Genomic DNA, 25,323 nt, shown 5'->3' on the forward strand with positions numbered 1-25,323 from the left:
TGTAACATGATGGCGATTTGTGTTCTATTCCTGTGGAGACACACTTGCACTTTTTCGGCACAAATACCAAAAATGATACCTGGACTTTGGCTGGTTGTGACTGAGTGCTGCTATACTGGAGGTGATGGCAGGGCTTGGATATCTGCTGGGCCTTACCATCAGTAAGCTTCAGCTCAAGCATACATTCTGTACTTTTTTACGTCTAGGTTTGATGCTCCTGGACAAGACTTTGTAAGTTTTACAGCCAACCTATCCATTCTGCGAGTGGAGGAGGGATGAGGAAGGGGACATGAATGATGATTCATTGCATACGGAACAATTAAATATTTGGGAAAATCCAATCCAATCATCTCAAACTTCAGTTCAAGACGCTTTGTACAAAATTACTACGAGCGTTTGGTAAGACCACCAGGCTAGGACTTACAGTAGAGTGGAGTATAGAGTTCGGGTTCAGTCATGGGTAAGCAGTCAGGGCCCAAAGGTTTGACTCCCAACCCGCCACGTTGGTGGGGGGAGTAATTAAGCAGTGCTCTCCACCATGCTTCTCCATGACTGAGGTACCCTGAGCATTATACCGTACCGCCCTGCCGCACTGCTCCCTTGGAGCGCCAAGGGCTGCCCCCTTGCACAGGTGAGACAAATGCATTTTAGTTGTGTGCAGTGAGAACTGTGTGCTGTGGAGTGCTGTGTCACAATGACGATGCGAGTTTGAGTTTCTCAGGTGGGCTTTCACTTCAGCTTTCAGAGTTCAGGTAGAAATTCTAGGAGTGTATCCAGTTTCTCTGGTTGGGGTGTGAAAGCTGAACCTATGGCAGCCCTCTCTCCACAGGGCTGCTGTGTGTAGTTGAGTGTGAGCTTGTCTGGTCTCAGTTTCCTCAGTGATGGGTAGATGGATGAATAATGGCTGGTCTTCTCCAGGAGATGTTTCATCTCCTCCTAGCCCACCTCTGTGTGAGGTGTGTGGACCCATCAAATGTCTTAACTATTCACTCAGCTTGCCTGTCTATTTTTCCATCTTTTTCCCTCTCCGACTATTTTGGCTTTTTGATCTGTCCATCCCATCTATTTTGTATGTTCTTTCTTTTTGTTTCTGTGCCATTTCAGTTCATGCTGTGTCAGCAGCTTTCCTCTCTGTGTCTATCACTCACCCTTTTCTCTTCACCTTCTCTCCCTCTCCTGCTCTGTCTCTCTCTTCCCATTTCATCCTTACATCTATGTGCTGTACACAGGTTAAGGTCATGCTGTCTCTCTTTAACTTTGCTCTCGCAAAGTTCTCTCTCTCTCTTTCTCTTTCTCTTTCTCTTTCTCTTTCTCTTTCTCTTTGTCTTTCTCTCTCTCTCTCTCTCTCTCTCTCTCTCTCTCTCTCTCTCTCTATCTCTATCTCTCTCTCTCTCTCTCTCTCTCTCTCTCTCTCTCTCTCTCTCTCTCATATCTATCAGTCTCCCTGGGGCTTGTTGGCTGTGAGCTTGTTACTTAATGGCTGGCTGAGTTCTATCAAGACCGTCTTCTGGATTTCAATCAGCCACCACCCTCACCCTGCCTACTCCGCCTGCCCCTCCTACCCTGTCCTGTCCTGCGGTGAACTCCCATCCCATCCCATCCCTCAAACACCCCCAAGCTTGACATTGTCAGCCGACTAGAGACTCTGCCCCCCCCCACCACCACCACTCTCTTGGCCTCCCGCAAACCCCGCCCACAGACAGACTCTCACACTGTCAGCCAGCCGACAGATTTTGCGCAACCCACCCGGTCCTACAGCGGATCCCTCCCATCCCTCAGACACCCTTGGCGCTGTTAGCCTGCTGACCCTCTGCCTGCCCCCTGCTATATTGCGGTGCCGTGACCCTCCCCATCCTCCGCACCCCATGATTTGAATTTAATCAGCTGGCCCGTGATTTTAATCAGCCGTGACCGATCGCACTGCACTGTCATCCCGTGACCTCAGCTCAACCTCATCCCGCCTCCCTCACTGCCAGTCTCAGTCTCGCACTGTCAGCTGTTACGATCCCGCTGTCCTGCCATCACCTCTGCCTGCCCAACGCACACTGGACTACACTGCCCTGTATGCACGCACACACATGGGATGGCTAGCTTGTGCGTATATGTTTTTGTGGGCGGGCGCGCATGTACATGTGCTTGTGTGCGTGACGTGTGTGTGTGTCTGTGTGTGAGAGAGGGAGAGAGAGATAGAGAGATGAAAGAGTGGCGAATGCTCCACTCGTGTGAGTGTAAGTGAGAACGACAGAGAGACTGTTATATGTGGCGTGTGTGTAGGCTTGCGTGAGTGGCGGCCTTAGATTCTTTGAATGAGTTTAAGTGATTTTCAGTCTTTTTTTTTTAGCCTGTACTCTCTGAATGTCTCGGCATCTGATTTATTTTAATGACTGATGAAAAATGGATTGCTCCTCTCTGATGTATGTGGCCATAGAGTGTGGGAAATTGTGATTTGTGAGTTTCTTTTTTGCCTCGTGAAAAAGAGTGTAGCTCTCTCTATGAAAAGGACCTTTCTGCTCTGCTCAGCTCTGCACAGATGTTTGAGTGTCACTTTGATATATAAAAATATCTCTGGAATACCCAGATGCATGCTCTCACATAAATGTGCATGCATGTGCACACACACACACACACACACACACACACACACACACACACACACACACACACACACACACACACACACACACACACACACACACACACACACACACACACACACACACACACACACACACAGTCTGAAGAAGAGTATCCTGTTCTTTCAAGTGGATGAAGGATGGAAGGAAGTGGAAGTTCCTGTTCCCTTGAGTGCTCAGGAAGTTGCCCATATGCATAGCTAAAGACCCCATTTTCATACTGTAGCTCCTTTCTTGCTCTTAAGACACTAATCAGCATTTGCATAGCTATTGAAAGGCGTGTGCCACCTATTCAGACATGTTTAATTCATGATGACCCAATGATGCAAATTCCACAGAGTAGCGAACATGTCAAGACCTGTCTTCCATTCCTGCCTGAAAGTCGTCTTTGTAAGTCACTTTGGTGAAAAGTGTCTGCTAAATATGCTAAATATGTCTAAATATAATGTAATGTAATGTCTAACATGGCAACTGACTGTATATTGTAATAGTGCAGCTAAGAGATATGAGATCAATATAGAATCTATAACCTAAATATCTGTTTAAAATAAAAAATATAAAAGATCTGTTATAAAAGATGAGCAGAAGTCAGCCTGGTTGTGAGGAGGTGCAGTCTACTGGGTACCCCCAGGAGAGCAGGGCTCTGTGTCTGCTGCTGCTGTTCCTGCTGCTACTTGTCTATTCTGGGCATACAGTCATTTGCATTCAGATGAGAGTGTGACGAAATGTCCCGCTAAAGGGGACTACAGAGAGGATTCGAGGTGACCACGAGTGGGCCTGTCCATCTGTCATGTTTTCGAGGAATGGAAATGATAAAACCAGGTCGTTTTGCCACACCGAGAATGGCCGTTACCATAGTTACATGCCCTGTTTTTCCCCCTTTTAGTTCAGAAGCCGACATCCTGAGGTTATATTTCATTTTATTTCATGTTATTTTATTTTATTTTATTTTAATCAGTCTAATAAATGCTGAAAGGCAGCAGAAATCCACTGGAGCGCTAGGGACATCAGCATGTATGCACGGCAGAGGCCATGGTTTAATGAGGAGTAGCCACGCCACCGGGAGACCAAGCGTGTAGGCTTGAAGGTCAAGGGAGATTCACTTAATGATGGAGAGGTCAAACACAGGGCATGCTGTGATGCGTTTACATCATCTGACTAAAAAGGCAACTTATTCTGCAGCAAAATGTCACTGGCATACATATACTGTACACTATACAAATGCAGCAGCACTTACATCTACACCTATTGACCCCACTTTGTTTTATGCCGGAATGTATGGATTTGAGCGGAGTGTAGAACAAAGACGTGTTTTTCACGAACACTGGCGCTGTGCGATGCAGAATGAAGCAGTGGAGCCATGTAAGCAATGTAGGCTGATCTGATCTGGGACCGGAGCTCAATACATTTTCTCCGTCTTATCCTGTATGTTTCTCTCTTTCTCTCTCTTTTTCTCTTTCTCTTTCTCTCCCTCTCTCTCTCTCCCCCTCTCTACACTGTTTGAATCATTTCTTGCCCTGCCATACTGTTAGGGAAGCAAGCCTGAAAGGGCTTGAACTCTGAGTTGAAAAGACGAGACGATGACTACACAAAAGAAACCAGTATAATGAGCAGACATTCCAGCCATGAGGCTTTCCTCAATTCTGTAACGAATGATGAAATAAATGTTTTTTTCTAAATGCTTGACTCATCTCTGCCCCCTCTCTCATCTCTGTTCCTCTCCCTCTTTCCACCTCTCTCTCTTCCTCTCCATCTCTCTTTCTCCTTTCTCTCTCTCCATCTCTCTTTCTCCTCTCTCTCTCCCCTCTCTCTCATTCCATCTCTCTCTCTCTCTCTCTCTCTCTCTCTCTTTCTCTTTCTTTCCCTCTCTCTCCATCTCTCTCGCCATCTCTCCATCTCTCCAGTCGTCGGCTAAGAGCCTGCGGGCGACCATCGGCGAGGCGTTTGAGCGTCTGCACCGCTTCCTGCGCGAGCGGCAGAAGAGCATGCTGGAGGAGCTGGAGGCGGACACGGCGCGCACACTCTCCGACATCGAGCACAAGATCCAGCGCTACAGCCAGCAGCTGCGCGACGTCAAGGAGGGCATCACGATCCTGCAGGAGCGGCTCGGGGAGAGCGGACGGCACGACTTCCTGGAGGGGGTGGCGCTGACCTCAGAGAGGTGGGTGGATGGGTGCCATGGGCATGCACTTGAGGCATGACGAGGAGATGTTGGGTAAGCTAGAGGGGGTGGCATATAGGGCCCTAGCCCACTCTTTGAGAGGTGGCTTAGAGCCGCATAGGGCCCTCACACCTCCGAGAGGTGGGTGGGAGACAGAGACAGATTAGGGGCTCGAGGAGGGCGGACGGCACGACTTCCTGGAGGGGGTGGCGCTGACCTCAGAGAGGTGGGTGGTTGGTTGGTTGCCATGGGCATACAGTAGAGACATGACGAGGAGATGTTGGGTAAGCACAGTGGGGTGGCACTTGCCTCCGACAGGTGGGTTAGAGCAGAGGAGGGAGAGGGGCATATAGGGCCCTAGCCCACGCTTTGAGAGGTGCCTTAAGGGGGATTCATACTTGTCGTGACTGGCGCTACCCTCCTTCATACTTCACTCGCGACCTCACTCGCGCCGTCACGTGACCCAAAATGACGTCACACGCCGTGTCGTGAGCTGCCGTGGCGCGACGTCGTGCACCCCAGATATTTTGTAACTTGTCGTGCGCCACCAGCGACCATACAGGTAGGCAGACAAAGCAGGAGTTGCGAAGAGAGGCTACAACTACTGTAGGCTACTACAGAATGGATCATGCATCATTTTGAAGATAATAAAATGTCCTAGAGAGTTATTTTATCTTCTCTCTTAAATGTTGTTCAGTGAAACAATTGTTTACTTTGTTCAGAAGCACGTTGTGTTCGGCGATATATTTAAAAATTCTGCCGCCAGAACAATGCTCTCACATGGTCTTGGAATGATCTGGCAATGTAGGCTACAACAAAAAATATATGTTTCAATGTGGTAAGTCACAAGTCAGACGTTCAGTAGCCCTACAGCAGCCGTGTTTGGCTTTCTATTTTATACATCCGTAGAACTCACGCTGCGAGTTGTGAAAGATACTGCCGTTTCTCTCATGAACAGCAGAGGGCACTTCCGACAATGCGAGCGAAAGCCTTCTGAAGTATGAATAGTCTGTCGCAAGTGATGACGTCATTAATGGTTCTCGCGCCACACGCGACAAAATGCGCACGTGAAGTATGCAGAGCCCTTTAGAGCCACAGAGGGCCCTCACACCTCCTAGAGGTGGGAGGGAGACAGAGACAGATTGGGGGTTAGGATTAGGAGGACGGACGGCACGACTTCCTGGAGGAGGTGGCACTGACCTCAGATATCAGCATATTGGAATGCACCCTCTGACACTTGTATCTGACTACAGTGCTAAGATCATTGGCATACATGTGAGGCAGGGTACTGTGGTACTGCAGCCTCTAGATCCCAGATAAGGGGCCTGGGGACCGTGATGGAAGGCTCTCATTACAGGCCCTCACCCCCTCAGCCCATAGGGATGCGCGTGGGTGATAGCCGGGCCACTGATGGGCTGTGCCGGCCGCCACGTTGCCAAGATGAATTGTGCCAATTAGTTGGTGGATGGAAGAGAGTTTCCCCTGTTCGTTTTGTGTTTTCATTAGGAGCACTGAGTTTAATGATGCATGTGTATAATATGGTATGTACATACAGTGACTGGATATCCATAAAGGGCTATGTTATGTATATGTTCCAGGGAATTCTTAATAGTTTTAGTGTTTTAGAGACCACTGTGCTGTGGCTATGTAAAAAAACAAATATAGCAATAGTGGGAACAGGGTGTAAAATGGATCCAGAACTCTATAAAACTGGTCTTGACTGCACGCTAAAAATGTGGTATTTAGAAAATCTATGCTGCAAGCAAGGCCTTGGTTTCTTGGACTTTCGGAGACTGGCCAGCCAAGAGCTCAATGAAGTTGCTGGGGGTGCAGAGAGGGGCAGCAGTGCGAGTATGCAGCTATAATTGTGACATCCCACAGCAATTACTGTAGTACACCGCCAATGAAAGCCTTGTGTAACCCCAGCGCTAACCGACGCCAAAGATACCACGCCGATTATTGCTTTGCGACTAATTAAATTGCGAGCTGCTGTGCGAGAAACGTATCCCATGCCAGATTACCGGCTCCACTTTTTATTTATTTCCCATACGCAGCCGTACCCACATAAGAGGCCCTCAGTAATCCCCACCGATTTAGACTCCTCAGACTCCCATGTGAAGGAGGAAACTCAGGAGCGCTAACAGTCTTAACACGAGCACCACACTGCAATAAGGGTATTATTCTACAGACTACTATGCAATAAGGGTATTATTCTACTGACTACTATGCAATAAGGGTAGGGCTGGGCAATATGACGATATATATCGTTATCATGATATAAAAGTGTATATCGTGACCTTTTTCCTATATCATTTATATCGTGATAGTAATTTGATCAATTTTATACAATTGAAGATCATTTAATTACATTTCATGTCACAATACACACTATAAGTTAATGTAACTGTAAAAATAAGAATAAAAAGATCCATTTTAAAGAAAGGTTGTTTTGCGACATGAAAAAATAAAGAGCAAATAAAGAGAATAACTGAAAATGTATGTAATTGTGTTATATCGTGATATATATATCGTTATCGTGATATAAAGTAATCAGTATCGTGATATTGGGGTTTTTTTTTCTCATATCGCCCAGCCCTAAATGAGGGTATTATTCTACAGACTACTATACAATAAGGCAATGAAACCACCCCACAATGATCCCGGTTTTGTTTCCGTCTGGGTTTGAATTGAAAGCAATGGATGTGATACTTTGGTGGCTGATTTCTGGAGATGTGTCTTCAGTCTCAATGCATTTTACGAGCCCCGGGGAAAGCAAGCAGACAGAGGGGATGGTGGCAGCAATAAAGAGAAAGAGAGAGAGATGGATACACAGAGACAGCCAAATGAAGAGAGACGGGAAGGAAATGAGTGGGAGAGAAAGGGAATAAACACAAGCGGAAAAACGTAATGGGATATAAAATAGAAGGGAAAGAACAGGAGGAAAGGGACGCACACATGGAGAAAGGGGAGGTGATGGATAAAGGGAAGGGAGAGAGAGAGAGGGAGAGAGAGAGAGAGAGAGAGAGAGAGAGAGAGAGAGAGAGAGAGAGAGAGAGAGAGAGAGAGAGAGAGAGAGAGAGAGGAGAGAGAGGAGAGAGAGAGAGAGAGAGAGAGAGAGAGAGAGAGAGAGACAGAGAGAGACAGACAGAGAGAGAGAGAGAGAGATATGGGAGAGACATTCCCGGTAACCTGAAGTAGGGATTCCTTGTAACCTACAGGTTACGGAGAATCCCTATTAGGGATTCCTTGTATCTTTTTAGAGAATGATAGGGATTCCCGCAACCTGAAATAGGGATTCCTGTAACTTTTCAGGGATTCCCGTAACTAGTAGGGATTCCGTAACTACTAATAGGGATTCCCGTAACCTATGCCCAGGGATATAGTTGTTTCTGGTGTTGCTATTATTATTATGTATAGTGGGGTAAAAAAGTATTTAGTCAACCACTAATGATCATTCTTCCAAAAGTGAGTTGCTTTAGTCGGCTTTATTGACAATTTCTTTACATGCACTGGTCACAAAAATAATTAAAATTACATTTCTTACTTTCCCACGCAAACATAGCCATACTTTAGGTATAGACATAGACAGTATAGACTTATAGGGTTTTCACACCTGGTCCCTTTCAACCCTTTAAGTGAACTCAGACCTGTGACTCAGCATTTTCTGTGCATATGTGAACGCTTCAAAGTGTACCCAGACCCCTTGGAATTGAACCGTACTGAGACCTTCATTGCTAGTTTTTAGTCTGTATGCTGTTGATGGAAGGTGAAAGAGTCATGACTTATGAGCTTGATTTACAAAAGTGTAATGCCTTACATTACAAATACCATGTAGTAATATTGTCACGTAACTGATTGATTTGAAAAGACAGCAACATGTAATCAGTCATGTACAGGTATTAAAGTTTCCGAGACCCTTACTACCCCAAACATCCAGGACAATCCAGGTCTGTGCTCATGTTTATGGACGGGAGGAGCGCAGCAACAAGGGGGTGAAGATGAGATGCCAACAGACGCTATGTCCATTCAATGGAGAAGAACATAAAAAGGTTATCAGGGAGGACAAGGAAATTATGGTTGGGACCATCTAAGGTGATCATGTGGTCGTTCCCCAGTTTGACCACAGAGAATACACAGTTGGCAGCTAACTGGAGAGGCCTAGGCCTTTGCCAAGCTATGGATCTTGTTAACCGTGGCTGTAAATTAGCAAATGTAAATTGACATTTTTGTATTGGGCATTTCATTGCATTGTATCGCAAAATGCATTTTATATAGCTTGTAAAAGTATGATCTCAAAATATTTGAATGGTACGCAAGTCATGTAAGTAACCTTTCTTCCCCATTATTATGCTGGGTTCGAAGTGCATCAGATCATCTTGACCATGTCCACATGCATAATACATTGAGTTGCCACCATGTGATTGGCTGATCAGAAATTTGCCTCAATAAAAAGTTGAGAAGGTGTTCCTATCACATAAAGTGGACGGTGAGTGTATATATCAGGCCCAGATTAAGGAGGATTTTACAGAAGAGATCCCCCCCCCCTTCTGCTCCAGGGACAGTAACCAATGTAAATACTCTATCTGTAAGTTGCTTTGGACAACAGCATCAACTACAGTATATGTAATGTAAAGTAATAAAATGTTGTATTGGTATTCTTGGTACTGCATTGAAGTTGAATAAATTAATCTTAAGTCAATCAATGAGGTTAATCAACTAACAATTATCGAATTAATAAATAATGTGCATCGCTTGCCCACACCATCTAATAATTAAAGGAAGAATTTTGTGTAACACTTTACAATAAGGTTACGTGAGTAATGACGGAATAATGTCTGAAGTAATGATTGATTAATAGTGAATAAATGATTCATGTATGCAGTAATGTCTACTCCATTAGTAGTCATGAATTACTCATGGTTGGAGTAATACTGATTCACTATGAAGTAAATGTGGTACATCAAGAGTTAATTAAGAGTGTGAGTTCCAAATGTTAGTAAATCATGTAATAACATTGCTGCAAAAGATCTCTCCGATCATATATAAATCAGATCAGATGCCATTTAATGTATGGAAAGCCATGTACCACCCTTCTACATGTTAATTACGCATCAATGTCTTTACTAACCAGGCTTCGCCCGCCGACTAAGTGAACTCAAAGCCAATATATCTTAGGGGGCAACTCAAGTATTCCAACATGTAGGTACCTATAACTATACATTTTCTGAAATCTCCTGATGTGTAGATGCCATTTAATGTATGCAAGGCCATGTACCACCGTTCTACATCTTAATTATTTGTCAATGTCTTTGCTAACCGGGCTTTGCATGCCGACTAAGTGAACTCAAAGCTAATATGTTTTAAGGGGCAACTCAAGTATTCCAACATCTAGGTACCTACAACTGAAGAGTTCAGATGCAAAACCCCCTAAGTGCCTTTTCAGAAAATAATCTTAATTTGTAGGCCTATTTAATACAAAGCTATCAACATTACATTTTTTATTTTTTATTATTTATGTCATATAATTATTTATATGTATTATCAAGTACATGAATGTAAACCAAACCAACAATTGGGTTCTCTAAAAATATAGAAGTGCAGGTCTTCAGAAATGGAGTTAGGGGATTTTGCATCTGAACTCTTCAACTACTGTATACATGTTCTGAAAGCCCTTGATGTGTAGATGCCATTTAATGTAGGCAAAACCATGTACCACCCTTCTACATGTTAATTACAATTCAATGTCTTTACTAACCGGGCTTCACACGCTGACAAAGTGAATTCAAGGCCAATATGTCTTAGGGAGAAACTCAAGTATTGCAACTAGGGATGTGCACGAATATTCGAAGGTTCGAATATTCGTTTTCCTTTCGAATTTAGAATAGTCCTGTCGAATAAAAAAAATCCAGCCAGTAAAAAAAAATCTGTGTTGGCCTCCCTTGCAGTGTTAAGTGACAAATGAAAAGTACTGCAGGGTTACATTAAATTAACCTAGTAGCTACCCTGTATTCTAATTTCTCTGGTAGGTCTAGATACGATGCTCATCTTTCATTTCCAACACGTAAGGCGAGTGTGTCTGAAAGCGTCCCGCCCCCCGCCGACACGACACACACAGCCAGGGAGAAGCCACGCATCTCGTGCATTTCAGGAATGGGCATTGGGCATTCATAAATAAATCGCTGACACTGTAAATCTGCTATTGGTGATGGTTTTTTAAACATGGACTGTCATCTGTAACTGTTCGGGAATAATGTCACATCAATTTGCGTCTGATTTGACCAGCGTAAACATCTGCAAGGTAAGCTGTTAGCCAACGTCAGTGTCAACAATGGCAGGTTATTTCAATACAGGTAAAACGCTAATAATGATAAGCTAACAAACGAAGTAAGCTAGCTGAGTACTCTTAGCTGAGGCGATTTTATTTGGCTCACTTCACTATAATCTGCAACTGTTTGGGGGTTGTTTCATATGGCGTTGCTTCGGATTTGTGAAACAAACTTTGTAAAAGCCACCCCTGTAGCCGTGTGAATCGGGATACTGTCTGTCAACAATGTCAATTGCTAACTAGTTCTAATGCAGCCCGACTAGCGAACAACTGTTCAGTGGGGTTTACTTTGCCGTGCCACGAGAATGGAAGGAGGGGAAGGGAATGATAAATATTTCTCGTCACGGACGCACAGACCCCTCTTCCAGTGAACGTGCTGCTGGACGTTCAGAGGTGTACACTCGACAGCATTTTCTAGCTATTGCTCCCCCCTGGTGCTGTAGATGGAAGGCCACTTTATGATACGGCGGCGGAATTTAGGCTACATGTTTCTGGAGTCCCTCAGTCAGCAAACGCACATCTTTCTTTTTTTTTTTTTTTCGAATTTCGAATTACATTCGAATAGTGGCCATCGAATTTCGAATAGTGTTTTTGGCAGAAATGCACATCCCTAATTCCAACATCTGGGTACCTAAAACTATACATTTTCCCAAAAGCTCCTGGTGTGTACATGCCATTTAATGTATGCAAAGCCATGTACCACCCTTCTACATGTCAATTAACCGTCAATGTCTTTACTAACCGTGCTTCACACGCCGACTAAGTGAACTCAAAGCCAATATGTTTTAGGAGGCAACTCAAGTATTCCAACATAAAAGTACCTAAAACTATACATTTTCTGAAAGCCCTTGGTGTGTAGATACCATTTCATGTAGGCAAAGCCATGTACCACCCTTCTCAATTAACTGTCAAGGTATTTGGTATCCGGGCTTCGCATGCTGACTAACTCAACTCAAATCCAAAATGTTTTAGGGGGCAACTCAAGTATTCCAACATCTAGGTACCTAAAACTATACATTTTCTGAAAGCTCCTGGTGTGTAGATACCTTTTAATGTATGCAAAGCCATGTGCCACCCTTCTACACGTTAATTACATGTCAATGTCTTTACCAACCGAGCTTTGCATGCCGACTAAGTGAACTCAAAGCCAATATGTTTTAGGAGGCAACTCAAGTATTCCAACATCTAGGTACCTACAACTATACATTTTCTTACAGCCCTTGATGTGTAGATGTCATTTAATGTATGGAAAGCCATGTACCACCCTTCTACATGTTAATTACGCATCAATGTCTTTACTAACCAGGCTTCGCCCGCCGACTAAGTGAACTCAAAGCCAATATATCTTAGGGGGCAACTCAAGTATTCCAACATCTAGGTACCTACAACTATACATGTTCTGAAAGCCCTTGATGTGTAGATGCCATTTAATGTAGGCAAAGCCATGTACCACCCTTCTACATGTTAATTACACGTCAATGTCTTTACTAACCGGACTTCACACGCCGACAAAGTGAATTCAAAGCCAATATGTCTTAGGGGGAAACTCAAGTATTCCAACATCTGGGTACCTAAAACTATACATTTTCCAAAAGCTCCTGGTGTGTAGATACCATTTAATGTATGCAAAGCCATGCACCACCCTTCTATATGTCAATTAATCGTCAATGTCTTTACTAACCGTGCTTCACACGCCGACTAAGTGAACTCAAAGCCAATAAGTTTTAGGAGGCAACTCAAGTATTCCAACATATAAGTACCTAAAACTATACATTTTCTGAAAGCCCTTGGTGTGTAGATGCCATTTCATGTAGGCAAAGCCATGTACCACCCTTGTATATGCCAATTAACCGTCAAGGTCTTCGGTATCCTGGCTTCGCATGCTGACTAACTCAACTCAAAGCCAAAATGTTTTAGGGGGCAACTCAAGTATTCCAACATCTAGGTACCTAAAACTATACATTTTCCGAAAGCTACTGGTGTGCAGATACCTTTTAATGTATGCAAAGCCTTGTGCCACCCTTCTACAGTCCCAGGAAAAAGTTTGTACACCCTTTGAAATTTCTTACCTTTCTGTCAAAATTGGTCATAAAACATGGTCTGATCTTCCCGGAAATCACAAGAAGGAACAACCAGAGTCTGCTTTAACTAATTCAACCCAAACATTTACAAGTTTTCATATTTTCATTGGCCATAAGATGTAAACATTCACAGGACAGCAAGGCATAAGTAAGCACACCCTTGCATGAAATAGGTTTTAACCCAAAGTTAGTCGCAATAACCTCAACCAGATGTTTCCTGTAGTTTCAGATCAGATTAACAAAACAATCTGGATGTATCTGGTCTCCCTCTTCTTTAGAAAACTGCCTCTCGTTAGCAAGGTTTGTGGGATGTCTGGAGTGCATAGCTTTCTTGACTTCATGCCATATAATCTCAATTGTTTTTTTGTCAGGGCTTTGACTGGGCTATTCCAGAATGTGTATTTCATTATTATTATAAGTCGATTTGCTTCTAAAGTATGGGTTGTTGTCACATTTCAGCACCCATCCTCTTGTGTGCGTTTTTTTCTGTAAAATATCTCAATAAACTTCTGAGTTACATTGTTACACTGATAATGGCAAACTGACAAGGGCCTGAGGCAGCAAGGTAGCCGCATATAATGATGCTCCCGCCACCATACTCAAAGGTGGAAATGATGTTTTGGTGAAGGTGTGGTTCTCCAGTTCTCCTCCAAACATGACATTGTGTGTTCCACCGAACAATTCAACTTTGGTTTCAACGTTGGTCTACAGAATATTTTGCAGTAATTCTATGAAGCATATAAATGCTTTTTCGCAAACCTCAAAGGTGCAGCAATATTTTTTTGGACAGAAACCCCATTAATTTTAGATTGGCAGAATGAATCCCATTTTTAGCTATTCTTGGTTACATCTCCTCTTCTGAGTATGGTGGCGGGAGCATCATTATATGCGGCTACCTTGCTGCCTCAGGCCCTTGACAGTTTGCCATTATCAGTGGAACAATGAACTCAAGTTTATTGTGATATTTTACAGAAAAAAACGTGAGGAAGTCTGTCACACAGTTGAAGTACACAAGAGGATGGGTCCTGAAATGTGACAACAACTCATACTTCAGAAGCAAATCGACTTTAGAATGGCTTCATAGTAATGAAATACACATTCTGAAATAGCCCAGTCAAAGCCCTGAAAAAAAACAATTGAGATTATATGGCATGAAGTCAAGAAAGCTATGCACTCCAGACATCCCACAAGCCTTGCTGACGAGAGGCAGTTCTCTAAAGAAGAGGGAGACAAGATACAAACAGATTGTTTTGTTAATCTGATCTGCAACTACAGGACAAGTCTGGTTGATGATATGGCAACTAACTGAGGGTTAAAACCTACTTAATGCAAGGGTGTACTTACTTATGCCCTGCTCTCCTGTGAATGTTATGGCCTTATGACCAATAAAAATATGATAAAATGTAAATGTTTGGGTGGAATTAATTAAAGAAGACTCTGATTGTTCCTTCTTGAGATTTCTGGGAAGATCAGACCATGTTTTATGATCAATTTTGACAGAAATGTAAGAAATTTCAAAGGGTGTACAAACTTTTTCCTGGGACTGTACATGTTAATTACGTGTCAATGTCTTTACCAACCGGACTTTGCATGCCGACTAAGTGAACTCAAAGCCAATATGTTTTAGGAGGCAACTCAAGTATTCCAACATCTAGGTACCTACAACTATACATTTTCGTAAAGCCCTTGATGTGTAGATGCCATTTAATGTAGGCAAAGCCATGTACCACCCTTCTACATGTCAGTTACGCGTCAATGTCTTTACTAACCGGGCTTCACATGCCGACAAAGTTAATTCAAAGCCAATATGTCTTAGGGGGCAACTCAAGTATTTCAACATCTAGGTACCTAAAACTATACATTTCCTGAAAGCTCTTGGTTAGTAGATGCATTTTAATGTATGCAAACTCATGTACCTCCCTTCTTCATGTTAATTACGCGTCAATGTCCTTACTAACCGTGCTTCACACGCCGACTAAGTGAATTCAAAGCCAATATGTCTTAGGGGGCAATTCAAGTATTCTAACTTCTAGGTACCTAAAACTATACTTTTCCTGAAAGCTCTTGGTTAGTAGCTGCCGCTTGATGTAGGCAAAGCCATGTACAACCCTTATACATGTCAATTATGCATCAAGATCTTCAGTAACCAGGCTTCAAACGCAAACAAAGTGAACTCCAAGCCAATATGTATTAGGGGTCAACTCAAGTATTCGAATATCTAGGTACCTAAAACTATATATTTTCTGAAATCTCCAGGTGCGTAGACGCCTTTTAATGTATGCAAAGCCATGTACCACCCTTCTACAGCCGTCTCCAAAAGAGGAAACAGGGAAACAGCTCTTATGAGGAGCTGCATGCATGCTGCAGGTGTTTGGGGGCTTTTATCATTGATTAAACCATGAAGTTAAACATTTATTGCTCTACGAATAGCAAATATGTTACCATCTCTCATTGATCTTCATTGTTTTTCATTGTGTTGCTTTCCACTATTACAATGACCCTAACATACACCTAAGGCCAAAGTTGTTGTTTTTTTTTTTTGAAGAGGTGAGAGTGACTCAGTGATTAAGTATGACACCCGATCTGCATATTTTAAGTGTTTTGAAGTGACTTATCTGCTCATTTTCACATTTATGTTCGATAGGCGACAAAACTTTTGTCTTGTGAAAATCTGCCCTGTCTGTGTTCATTAAAGGGTCAATCTTTCTTTGGTGCATGAAATTTATTTTTGTACATACATTTTCATTCGGGAGAGTTGTAGCTTTCATATGAGTGACTTCTGAAGTCAAGTGATTAATTGAAAGTCAGGTTATTAGCTGTTATTCCACAAAGATGGATAGGCGACAACTCTTTTGGGAGATGGCTGTACATGTCAATTATGCATCAAGATCTTCAGTAACCGGGCTTCGCATGCCGACTAAGTCAACTCAAAGCCAATATGTTTTAGGGGCCAACTCAAGTATTTCAACATCTAGGTACCTAAAACTATACATTTCCTGAAAGCTCTTGGTTAGTAGATGCATTTTAATGTATGCAAAGCCATGTCCCAGCCTTCTACATGTCAATTATCCGTCAAGGTCTTCAGTAGCCGGGCCTCGCATGCCGACTAACTCAACTCAAAGCCAATATGTTTAGGGGGCAACTCAAGTATTTCAACATCTAGGTACCTAAAACTATACATTTCCTGAAAGCTCTTGGTTAGTAGATGCATTTTAATGTATGCAAACTCATGTACCACCCTTCTACAAGTGAATCACGCATCAATGTATTTATTGTTAAGTGAAGTGAAGTGAAGTTTCCCAACTTCTACATGTCAATTATGCTACACTGTCTTTACTAACTGGGTGTCATATACATAGTTGTTTATTTCATATCCAGAATATTTTGGAGGGTACTTCAGGTATTCCTACACCCAAGCTTACGTCATTGGCATCCTTGGGTGGTTCATATCACCGCCTAGGCACCTGATAGTTGTTCTTGTGAAGTTTATTTCAGCACCACCTACCCATGTTTGCCATGCTGACTCTGAGGACGACATAAAAATGTCAAAAGGTAGTCTTGGTACTTGCTATAGAGCATAAATTACTTTCCATATCTGAAGATGTTCAGGTTAATTCCTTCACTAATTAGACTCTCCATCTCTTCACCCTGTGCATGCAGTGCATCAAACCTGCTGCAGAATGCACTTAGCAAACGCTACTTGTAAAGAGTTACCAGTACAGCAGTGAGTAGGGGGACAGTCACCTCCTCACAAGCTGGTTGACCACTGAAATGGAAGTTCTTTGAGAAATTACACTGAGGGCACCATAACATCCATCCTCTCTTTGAATTATATGTTTGCTAACTAGTGCTCGAACAATAATTAAAAGTTCATTCGACAAAATTGCCTTCCAAACATTTTTGCATCTTGTCTCCATTTGCTATCAAATAGGGATTCCTCGTAACCTCTAGGAAAAGTCAAATGAGAAAAGGTCAATTGAGAAAAAATGTGTCTCTGTATCGTCTTTATACATACCAATCCATCATATCATTGCCAGTGACAACATGATTTTGCAATGTTTTTTAGTCCAACTCTTCTGGTTTAGTAGATAGAAACCCTAGCTGAGGTTACGGGAATCCCTATTTTTTAGGAAAATAATTATTGAAACCTAATATATCAACTACAATCACTAATTGTATGCACATACAAGTGAAAGTGAGGTCATCTTTCAACTGTCTACTAAAAAAGAAACAATAAACTCTGCTTTAAGTGTTCCTTTTTGCATTGATAACAGTAAGTTACGAGGAATCCCTATTTCCACTTTTTTTGTAATTACAACAGGCAAAAGACATAATATGCCCATATGTCTCACATATATCCCATCTTTGATATTCATGCTATGTCTATGAAATGTTTTTCCTCGCATAACTTGCATTGAAAAGAAGTTTTAAGGGCAAATTTGAAAAAGTCAAAACGAGGATTCCCGTAACCTGACCACCAACACATGAAAAATTAATATCTCCAAATCTAACCACTGAAAAATGATGAAATTCATTTTCCTAAACCATAATGGCCCTAGAATAATACATGTAAAAAATTGGACTTCTGCAATGAAAGCAAAACAAGTTTCGTCCATGATATTTTTTTGCTGAGACTAACACAGTAGGCGGTCTTGGACTCATAAACCCTCACCTGACTTTTTCTTCCAAATTTGTCAATTTTTTTGATTTTTAGAGAGAATTCAAGGAGAACGGTTGTTAAATGTTTTATTCTGACGTTAGCTTTCCAAAGCTCCTGGAAGCGTGCTATTCTCTCTTACCAGTGAGGCTGCAAGCAATAGGGATTCCTCGTAACTTGGGCATTCTCTAAATGCTCCTCAATTCTCTGCCATGTGTTTTTTGCCATGTAAAATCAAATAATCTGAATGGGCATGGAGTGCAGTTGCCATGGGTTAGAGTGAAATTGCATTTTTTGAATGAGAATGGGCATAATGTCACTAAAATGACTTAGGTTACGAGGAATCCCTTTCTCTCCCATATAGAGAGAGAGAGAGAGAGAGAGAGAGAGAGAGAGAGAGAGAGAGAGAGAGAGAGAGAATGGATGACTAATGTTCGAGCTCTCTGCTAATGAGACAAATCTGATTCTGCACCCTCACTGGCAATAACCTTGCATACGCCCTGCACGGATGTGTGTGTGTTTATGTGTTTCTGTGTGTGTGTGTAGCACTGTGTGTGTGTGTGTGTGTTTCTTTCTGCATGGCTTTGCATGTGTGTGAATGAATGAATGTGTGTGTGTTTGTGTGTCTGTCTGTCTGTCTGTCTTTCTGCGTGACTGTGCCTGTATGTGAATGATATATGTGTGCATGTGCGTGTGTCAGAAGAACTGTGAAAAGAATCGGCTGTTTTGCCCAAAAAACAACCCCGGCATTGGCTTTCTGTCTGAGCGGTTGATGAAAAAGACTGGTAGGAGTTAGAAGAGTGGGGGGATGGAGAGTGGGCGGGCAAACTGACTGTGTGTGTGCACGCTCGTGTTTGTGTGCGCTCATATGTGTGTGAGCGCGCGCGTGTGTGTGTGTGTGTGTGTGTGTGTGTGTGTGTGTGTGTGTGTGTGTGTGTGTGTGTGTGTGTGTGTGTGAGTAGGGGGTTGCTTGGTGAATTGGGTAGGATGGAGGCGGGGGGTTGCTGTTTGGGGAGCGGAGAGGAAATAGAGAAAATAGGAAGAGAAAGGAAGAAGGATGAAAATAGAGGGGAGAGCAGGGGGTACGGGAAGAGACTCAGTGGACACCATGGAAATAATGCTGTCACTATTCTCTCCATTGTGTGTGTGTGTACGTGTGTACGTCTGTGTGTTTGTGTGTTTGTGTGGGTGTTTTTGTGTACGTTTGTGCAGAATCAAAGGGAAAATCCACGAGACCAACCTCAGCTATGAAGACTTTCCGACATCCAAATACATGGGACCTCTGCAGTACACCATTTGGAAGTCCCTTTTCCAGGACATATCGCCAGGTAAACACACATGTACACACACACACACACACACACACACGCAAACACACACACACACACACACACACACACACACACACACACACACACACACACACACACACACACGCAAACACACACACATACACTGAGACACTGTAAGGATCTGGCTATGAATGAGGTCAGAGGGCACACAAACATGCACAGCCTCCTCTCTCTCTCTCTCTCTCTCTCTCTCTCTCTCTCTCTCTCTCACGCACACACACACACACACACACACACACACACACACACACACACACACACACACACACACACACACACACACACACACACACACACACACACACACACACACACACACACACCACACACACACCTACAGGCAGACTCAATCGCACATTCCGTTTGAAACACCCACCTTCCCCAGGGCTGCAGCCATATTACGGTAATAATAACTCTGTGCTATACGAGGAGGAGGAGGCAGATGTTTCCTGGAATAATTGTCCTAATTATCTTGCCATACCAACCCCATAGCCCCCTTACTGCAGTAGTCTCCACCAGGACAGTATTAAGCCAATGTGGTGCCCCTGGGCACTGAACCTCACTGGTACCCCCTTTATAAACAATATTTGGTAAGTTTGTGTCTTGTGGTGCCCCCTCACTGGTCAAAAATGGTTGGTGCCCCTGGGCACTGTGCCACTGGCCCTTATGGATAATCCGGCCATGGTCTCCCCTCATTAGCATGACTGGCGGATGACATGATGGGTCTCGATGGGAGAATGCGATTGGCTGGGAGGGGGGAAGGCAGGCAGGCTAGATGGGATAGGCCACACGGGCAGTGGCACATGTCTCCTTATTTCACTCTGATTGCTTGCTTGCTTGCTTGCTTTTTTTCTTCTTTGCTTGCTTGTTTCCGGTGGCACAAAAAAGAAACAAGCGAGACGCAAGACGTCCGAGTTTGTGGGGCGCGCGCGCACACGCACACACGCACACACACACGCACACACACACACACACACACACACACACACACACACACACACACACACACACACACACACACACACACACACACACACAGACACACACAGACACACACAGACTCACAGACACACACACACACACACACACACACACAGACTCAGAAATAGACTGCAGTCACACCATCCCCTGACTGATCAGCGGTTGGTTCCGATGGGTTCTCTGTCTGTCTCCCTCCTCCAGCAGTGTTGGGCTGGGAGCAGAGGGAGGCTGTATGTGCTGCTGCTATATTTGGAGGCCAAGGCAAGGCAAGAGCAGTCAGCCTAATGGGCTGTGGTGTTCAGCCCGTTATAAATGCCCACGCCCACATTACTGCAGCTGCTGCTGCTGGTGGTGCTAGAGGTGCTGATGGTCGGCTGGTGTTTTGTCTTTCTTTTTATTAGATTTTTTGGCTTTTTACTTATTTGGACAGGAAAGGGAAAGCGCGTGATAGGAAATGTGTGGGAGAGAAATGCGGAAATGATCTTGTGTTGGAATGAACCCCGGTTCCCAGTGTAATTGCATTGCAGCTTAGCCCACTGGGTCACCCCTGATGTAGATGGTTTTCAGGTGCAATGCATGATGCGCAGAGGTAGAGGTGGTGGTGGTGGTGAGAGAGCAGGCCTCTGGCATCTGTCTCCAGATGCAGCACCACTGTCCAACCTCCCGGCAGTGAATGATGACAGGAAATGGGGGTGATTGTGGGGGTAGGAGAGAGCCTTGTTTGGCACAGATCTTATAGCATCACTGTCCCACCTCATTACAAGGTGTGATGCTGGGAGGAGGTTGAGATGGTGGTGGGTGGGGGATGAGCAAGACTTGTCTGGTATGGATGCATCATCAACCAGCCACCTCCTTGCAGTGCGTGATGTTGGGAGGCTGCGAGTGACGGAGATGGCGGGGTGAGCAGGTGGCTGGCAGGGATATAATGACACCCAGCCACCCACCTTTACAAGCTGAGATGCTGGGACATCCAGAGACTGGGTGTATATTAGTGCCATACATGCTGCTACATACCGTAGGCCACACTTACAGAATAGAAGGGGTGGTTAATATTCATGGCCATATGCACGGCTAAGAAAGAAAGAATATCTGTGTGTGTGTACACCAGAAAGAACTTAATCTACCCAAGTAGCTGATTTTCGCTATGAATTTGCTTTATTCGCTCTGGTCTGGATATGGCATTGACATGTTTGATTTAGCTTATCACTTAACGGCTCTGGTTCGTCAGCCTGGGACATTTGGAGATATACACATTAAAATTGTTTTTCACCAAAACGCGTCATCGCTCATTACCATAATATTAGCTGATTTTTAATCTGAGAAATTTGCCCTGGTCGCCCAGATCACTTTGCTCCAGGCGAATTCGTTTTGGTCACTTTATTCGACGACCCTCCATAAAGAAATAATGACTTCCGTTGCTCCGCTAGCGTAGGTCGCTCTTGGTGTAAACGCACCTTATGACGTGGCTCTTGTTGTGCTGATGGTGAGTAATGACTGAGTTAGCCTTGCCTGACAGCACATCACTGCTATCCATCCATCCACCTACCCTCATTTGCCCTATGCGTAGTTGACATATCCAGACATTGCGGCACAGGGCCAGGGCATACACATTGTAATGGCAGAGTTACTGTAGGGGAAAAAACTTTTTTATGTAAAAAAAGCAGAAAAGCCAAAGAAATAAATGAGTCACGCTTCCATGAGGCAAACAATTGTGCAAAAATGTTGAATAGCTGGCGGCGCATCAAAAAAAGTTTTTTGAATCATATATTCAAAGGAAAAAATCACTTTGAGCCGTTCAACTTGACAAAACTAAAAAGTATTGTGCTTAATGTTGGCACACCCATGTATTTCAACAACAGTAAGCTTTCAGCAAGGGCATGAGCTGTTTTTACTGCCTTTTTAAATTTCCCTGCTTTAGTTTTTCCACAACTTGTACTCTGAGTGCTACCTTTTCTTTTGAATCCTATCTCCTTCCCCAATCCATCCTCCCCCTCCTGGCTGCAGGAACACTCCTGGTTCCTGGTTTAAAACTGGGGTTTGGAATGGAGTCCCGTTGGCAACTGAAAGTCAAGCTGTTTTTCTACTGTAGAAAAGGGTCGTAGACAGTAGTGGTACCTGCAGTCTTGTTTTGATCCACTTCTTTTCCCCTTTTTGGAGAGTACTGGATGTGTCTTCAATGGGAGAAAATTGTTGAAGACTGATCTTGTTATTCAGTCAGTGTTGCTGCTGCTCCCTCCAGGTGGTGTGTGCATGTGCATGTGGGTGGGAGACGTGACGCCTTGTGTTTTCGTAACATTGGTTAAAAATCTACAAAACTGTTATTTTTCCTCTTAAAAACAAATGTCAATAAAGATGTGGTACATTATGTTTCATATTAGCCTTAGATGAGAAGAAACATTTTTGTTACGATTTATGTACATTGTTGGGAAAGTTACTCAAAAACTGTAATGCACTACTTATTACATGTTACTGTCATTTAAAAGTAATGCCTTACATTACAACATTACTTTTTTTTTTAAGTAAGGCATTACACTACTTTTGCATTACTTTTAGTTACTTTAGCCAAAATGACTGGAAATAAGGATTTGGCAATCTACAGACCTGCCATCCACAAGTCGTTTTGGAAGCCTGCAGACTGAAAACCAACATTTTCAGGAATTGCGTCATACCCACATACAATAAGGCCTAAGAAAAATAAAAGTTTGGTTCCCGTTGGTTGTCAGGTTTGGTCATCATCCGGTCAGATTTTTTTTTTTATTTCCATTTTTTTTTTCAATTTCTTTTTTTAATGTCTGACCCCCCAACCCCCCACATGGGCCAGTTTTTGTCATAAACGTTGTTGAACAATGCCAAGGACGATATTGGAGTTGAGGCTTGATAAGTACAGCTGAAGCTACAATGAAATATAATAAGCATTAATGAGCCAAGAGGCCTATAATATTTTATTTCAAATTGATTTATTTCAATTTTAGTGATGTTTAGTTGAACAAAAGTGAGGGGGGTGCAACGTACTCATCCCCCCCGTCGGATAACCTACCCTGCCGTGTCCCTGTCTCGTGCGAATGGGTTTCAAGTACAGTGTGCATTTAACTTTATGTTCTTGGCGTCCTTATTTTCAATGGAGTCAAAGTAGTGGGCATATACCCATCTTCTGGATCGGTCATCCTTTGTCAGCCTGCCATTTCTAGAGACGAAGCATGAAAGAGGAAGCAATGTTCTGCATGAAACTTTAAAATCTCTGCGCGGACGTAGGCTATCGTAGGCAATAGCTGATCTCGCGGTGATCCGCGAACATTGTATAAAGAAAACAAAATACTCACACAAAATTTAGATGAAAAAAATGCGTTGTAATGTGCAAGTTACTTGCATTGTAACGAGGACATATTACCGATTTTCCCCCCTGTAATCAGTTACATTACTGCGTTACTCAAAAAGGTAATGCATTACAGTAATTAGTTACTTTTGTAACGAGTTACTCCCAACACTGTTTATGTATAGGTTTATATGTCAAATATCCTGCGGTGTGACTGTAACATTAATGAAACCTGGAATATAATTTATATATAAATTAACCAACAGCATTTTGAATCATGTATGAAGCATTTGGCATGATTGCATAAATATTAACTTGATATTAAGATATGTGAATGTGAAAAAAAATCAAGACAGTAATATTAACTACAAGTTCCATTTAGTAACACAAATTGCGTCCTGTGGGGTGACATGTATGTCAATGTTGGTTAACGGGCAGCTGCAAGGCCAACTACAAGGGTCTTAAAGACAGGCTCCTAACCAGTCAGTACCTCAGCCATTGGAGAGTGGTCTGGAAGTTTAAGGTGACTCTTAACCTCTTAATATGTCTACATACTGCAATGTTTCTGTCACGCAATGCTTAGGTTCATTTTATGGTGTCCTATGGTGTGACTGCTCTTATAAAAGGGGAAAAAAAGTTTTTTATAAATGAAAACACATTTTAAGATTAAACACAATATCATTATCTAGTTAGCATGATCTCAGAGGTTAGTCATGTATACAAAAGGATTAAAATGGCCACAATGCAGTGAATTTCCTGTGGTGTGACTTCGTCATGCGGTGTGACATGCTTATGCAATGTGTTACTCAATCCTTACTTGTTTTTCATGTATCATGCAAGGATATAAGGATACCAAGAGATTTATTTGTCACATTCACACAATTATTACAAGTAATACAGTGAAACCATGCAGTGAAATCACAGTAATCTGCCTGTACAATGCATAGGCGTGTGTGGGTGGGGGTGCGGGTGGGTAGTAGTAGTGTGTGGGGGGTGGGGAACAATAGTACAAAGAGCATGGGGGATATGTTTGTGCAGAATATTAACAATTTTATTGTATCTTACAGAAATGTCACACCACAGGCCACACTTTCCCAAAAATGGCAAAAAATTAGGCAAAATTCCACGGACCACTATGAGCTTTATTTTTTTATTTTTTCCCCCCAATTTTTCCCATCAGTTTTTTTCAGGAATTGGGAAAACTTTTTTTTTGCGCTACGCCAACATCAAGCACCCATGTGCGTGCGTGCGCATGTGCGGGTGTCGCTACTGTCTCTTCCTCCTATTCTGTTTTTGTATGTGTATCTCTTATTTCTCCTCCTCTCCCTGCCCCACTCAAGTGAGTGTGTGTGTGTGTGTGTGTGTGTGTGTGTGTGTGTGTGTGTGTGTGTGTGTGTGTGTGTGTGTGTGTGTGTGTGTATGTGTATTTGTGTATGTGTGGGTGTGTGTGTGTGTGTGTGTGTGTGTGTGTGTGTGTGTGTGTGTGTGTGTGTGTGTGCAGTGAGCGTGCATGACCATGTGTGTGCGCGCTGCCATGTGGGTGTGCGCAAGTGTGCTTGTATGTGCCATGTGGCCGCTGAGTCAGCCCTGTGCAGCTTGCTCTTGTTGAAACCCAGCAGGCCTGTTCTCTCCTGACAGATGACACAGCAGCAACAGCTCACTGTTCAGAGAGGAGGAGGAGGAGGCAGAGAGGAGAAAGGAGAAAGGAGAGAGGAGAAAAGATATATCTTATGGATAGTCCTCTGTCCCTCTCACTTCACTAGTGTCTTCTCTTGTCTTCTCTCTTCTCTCTTCTCTCATCTTCTCTTCTCTCTTCTCTC

General features: G+C 43.2%; 1 protein-coding gene across 1 annotated transcript in view; it reads left to right on the forward strand.

The window, feature by feature from the left end:
• Positions 1 to 25,323, forward strand: part of trim62.1 (tripartite motif containing 62, tandem duplicate 1) — a 121,835-nt gene that overhangs the window by 81,015 nt on the left and 15,497 nt on the right. The window contains exons 4-5 of the mRNA XM_063215740.1: positions 4,538 to 4,794; positions 19,070 to 19,185. Coding sequence (XP_063071810.1) covers positions 4,538 to 4,794; positions 19,070 to 19,185 — 373 coding nt within the window. The remainder of the gene's footprint in view (positions 1 to 4,537; positions 4,795 to 19,069; positions 19,186 to 25,323) is intronic.

Source organism: Engraulis encrasicolus, chromosome 14, assembly GCF_034702125.1.
Source record: "Engraulis encrasicolus isolate BLACKSEA-1 chromosome 14, IST_EnEncr_1.0, whole genome shotgun sequence".
NCBI classification, from domain to species: Eukaryota; Metazoa; Chordata; class Actinopteri; order Clupeiformes; family Engraulidae; genus Engraulis; species Engraulis encrasicolus.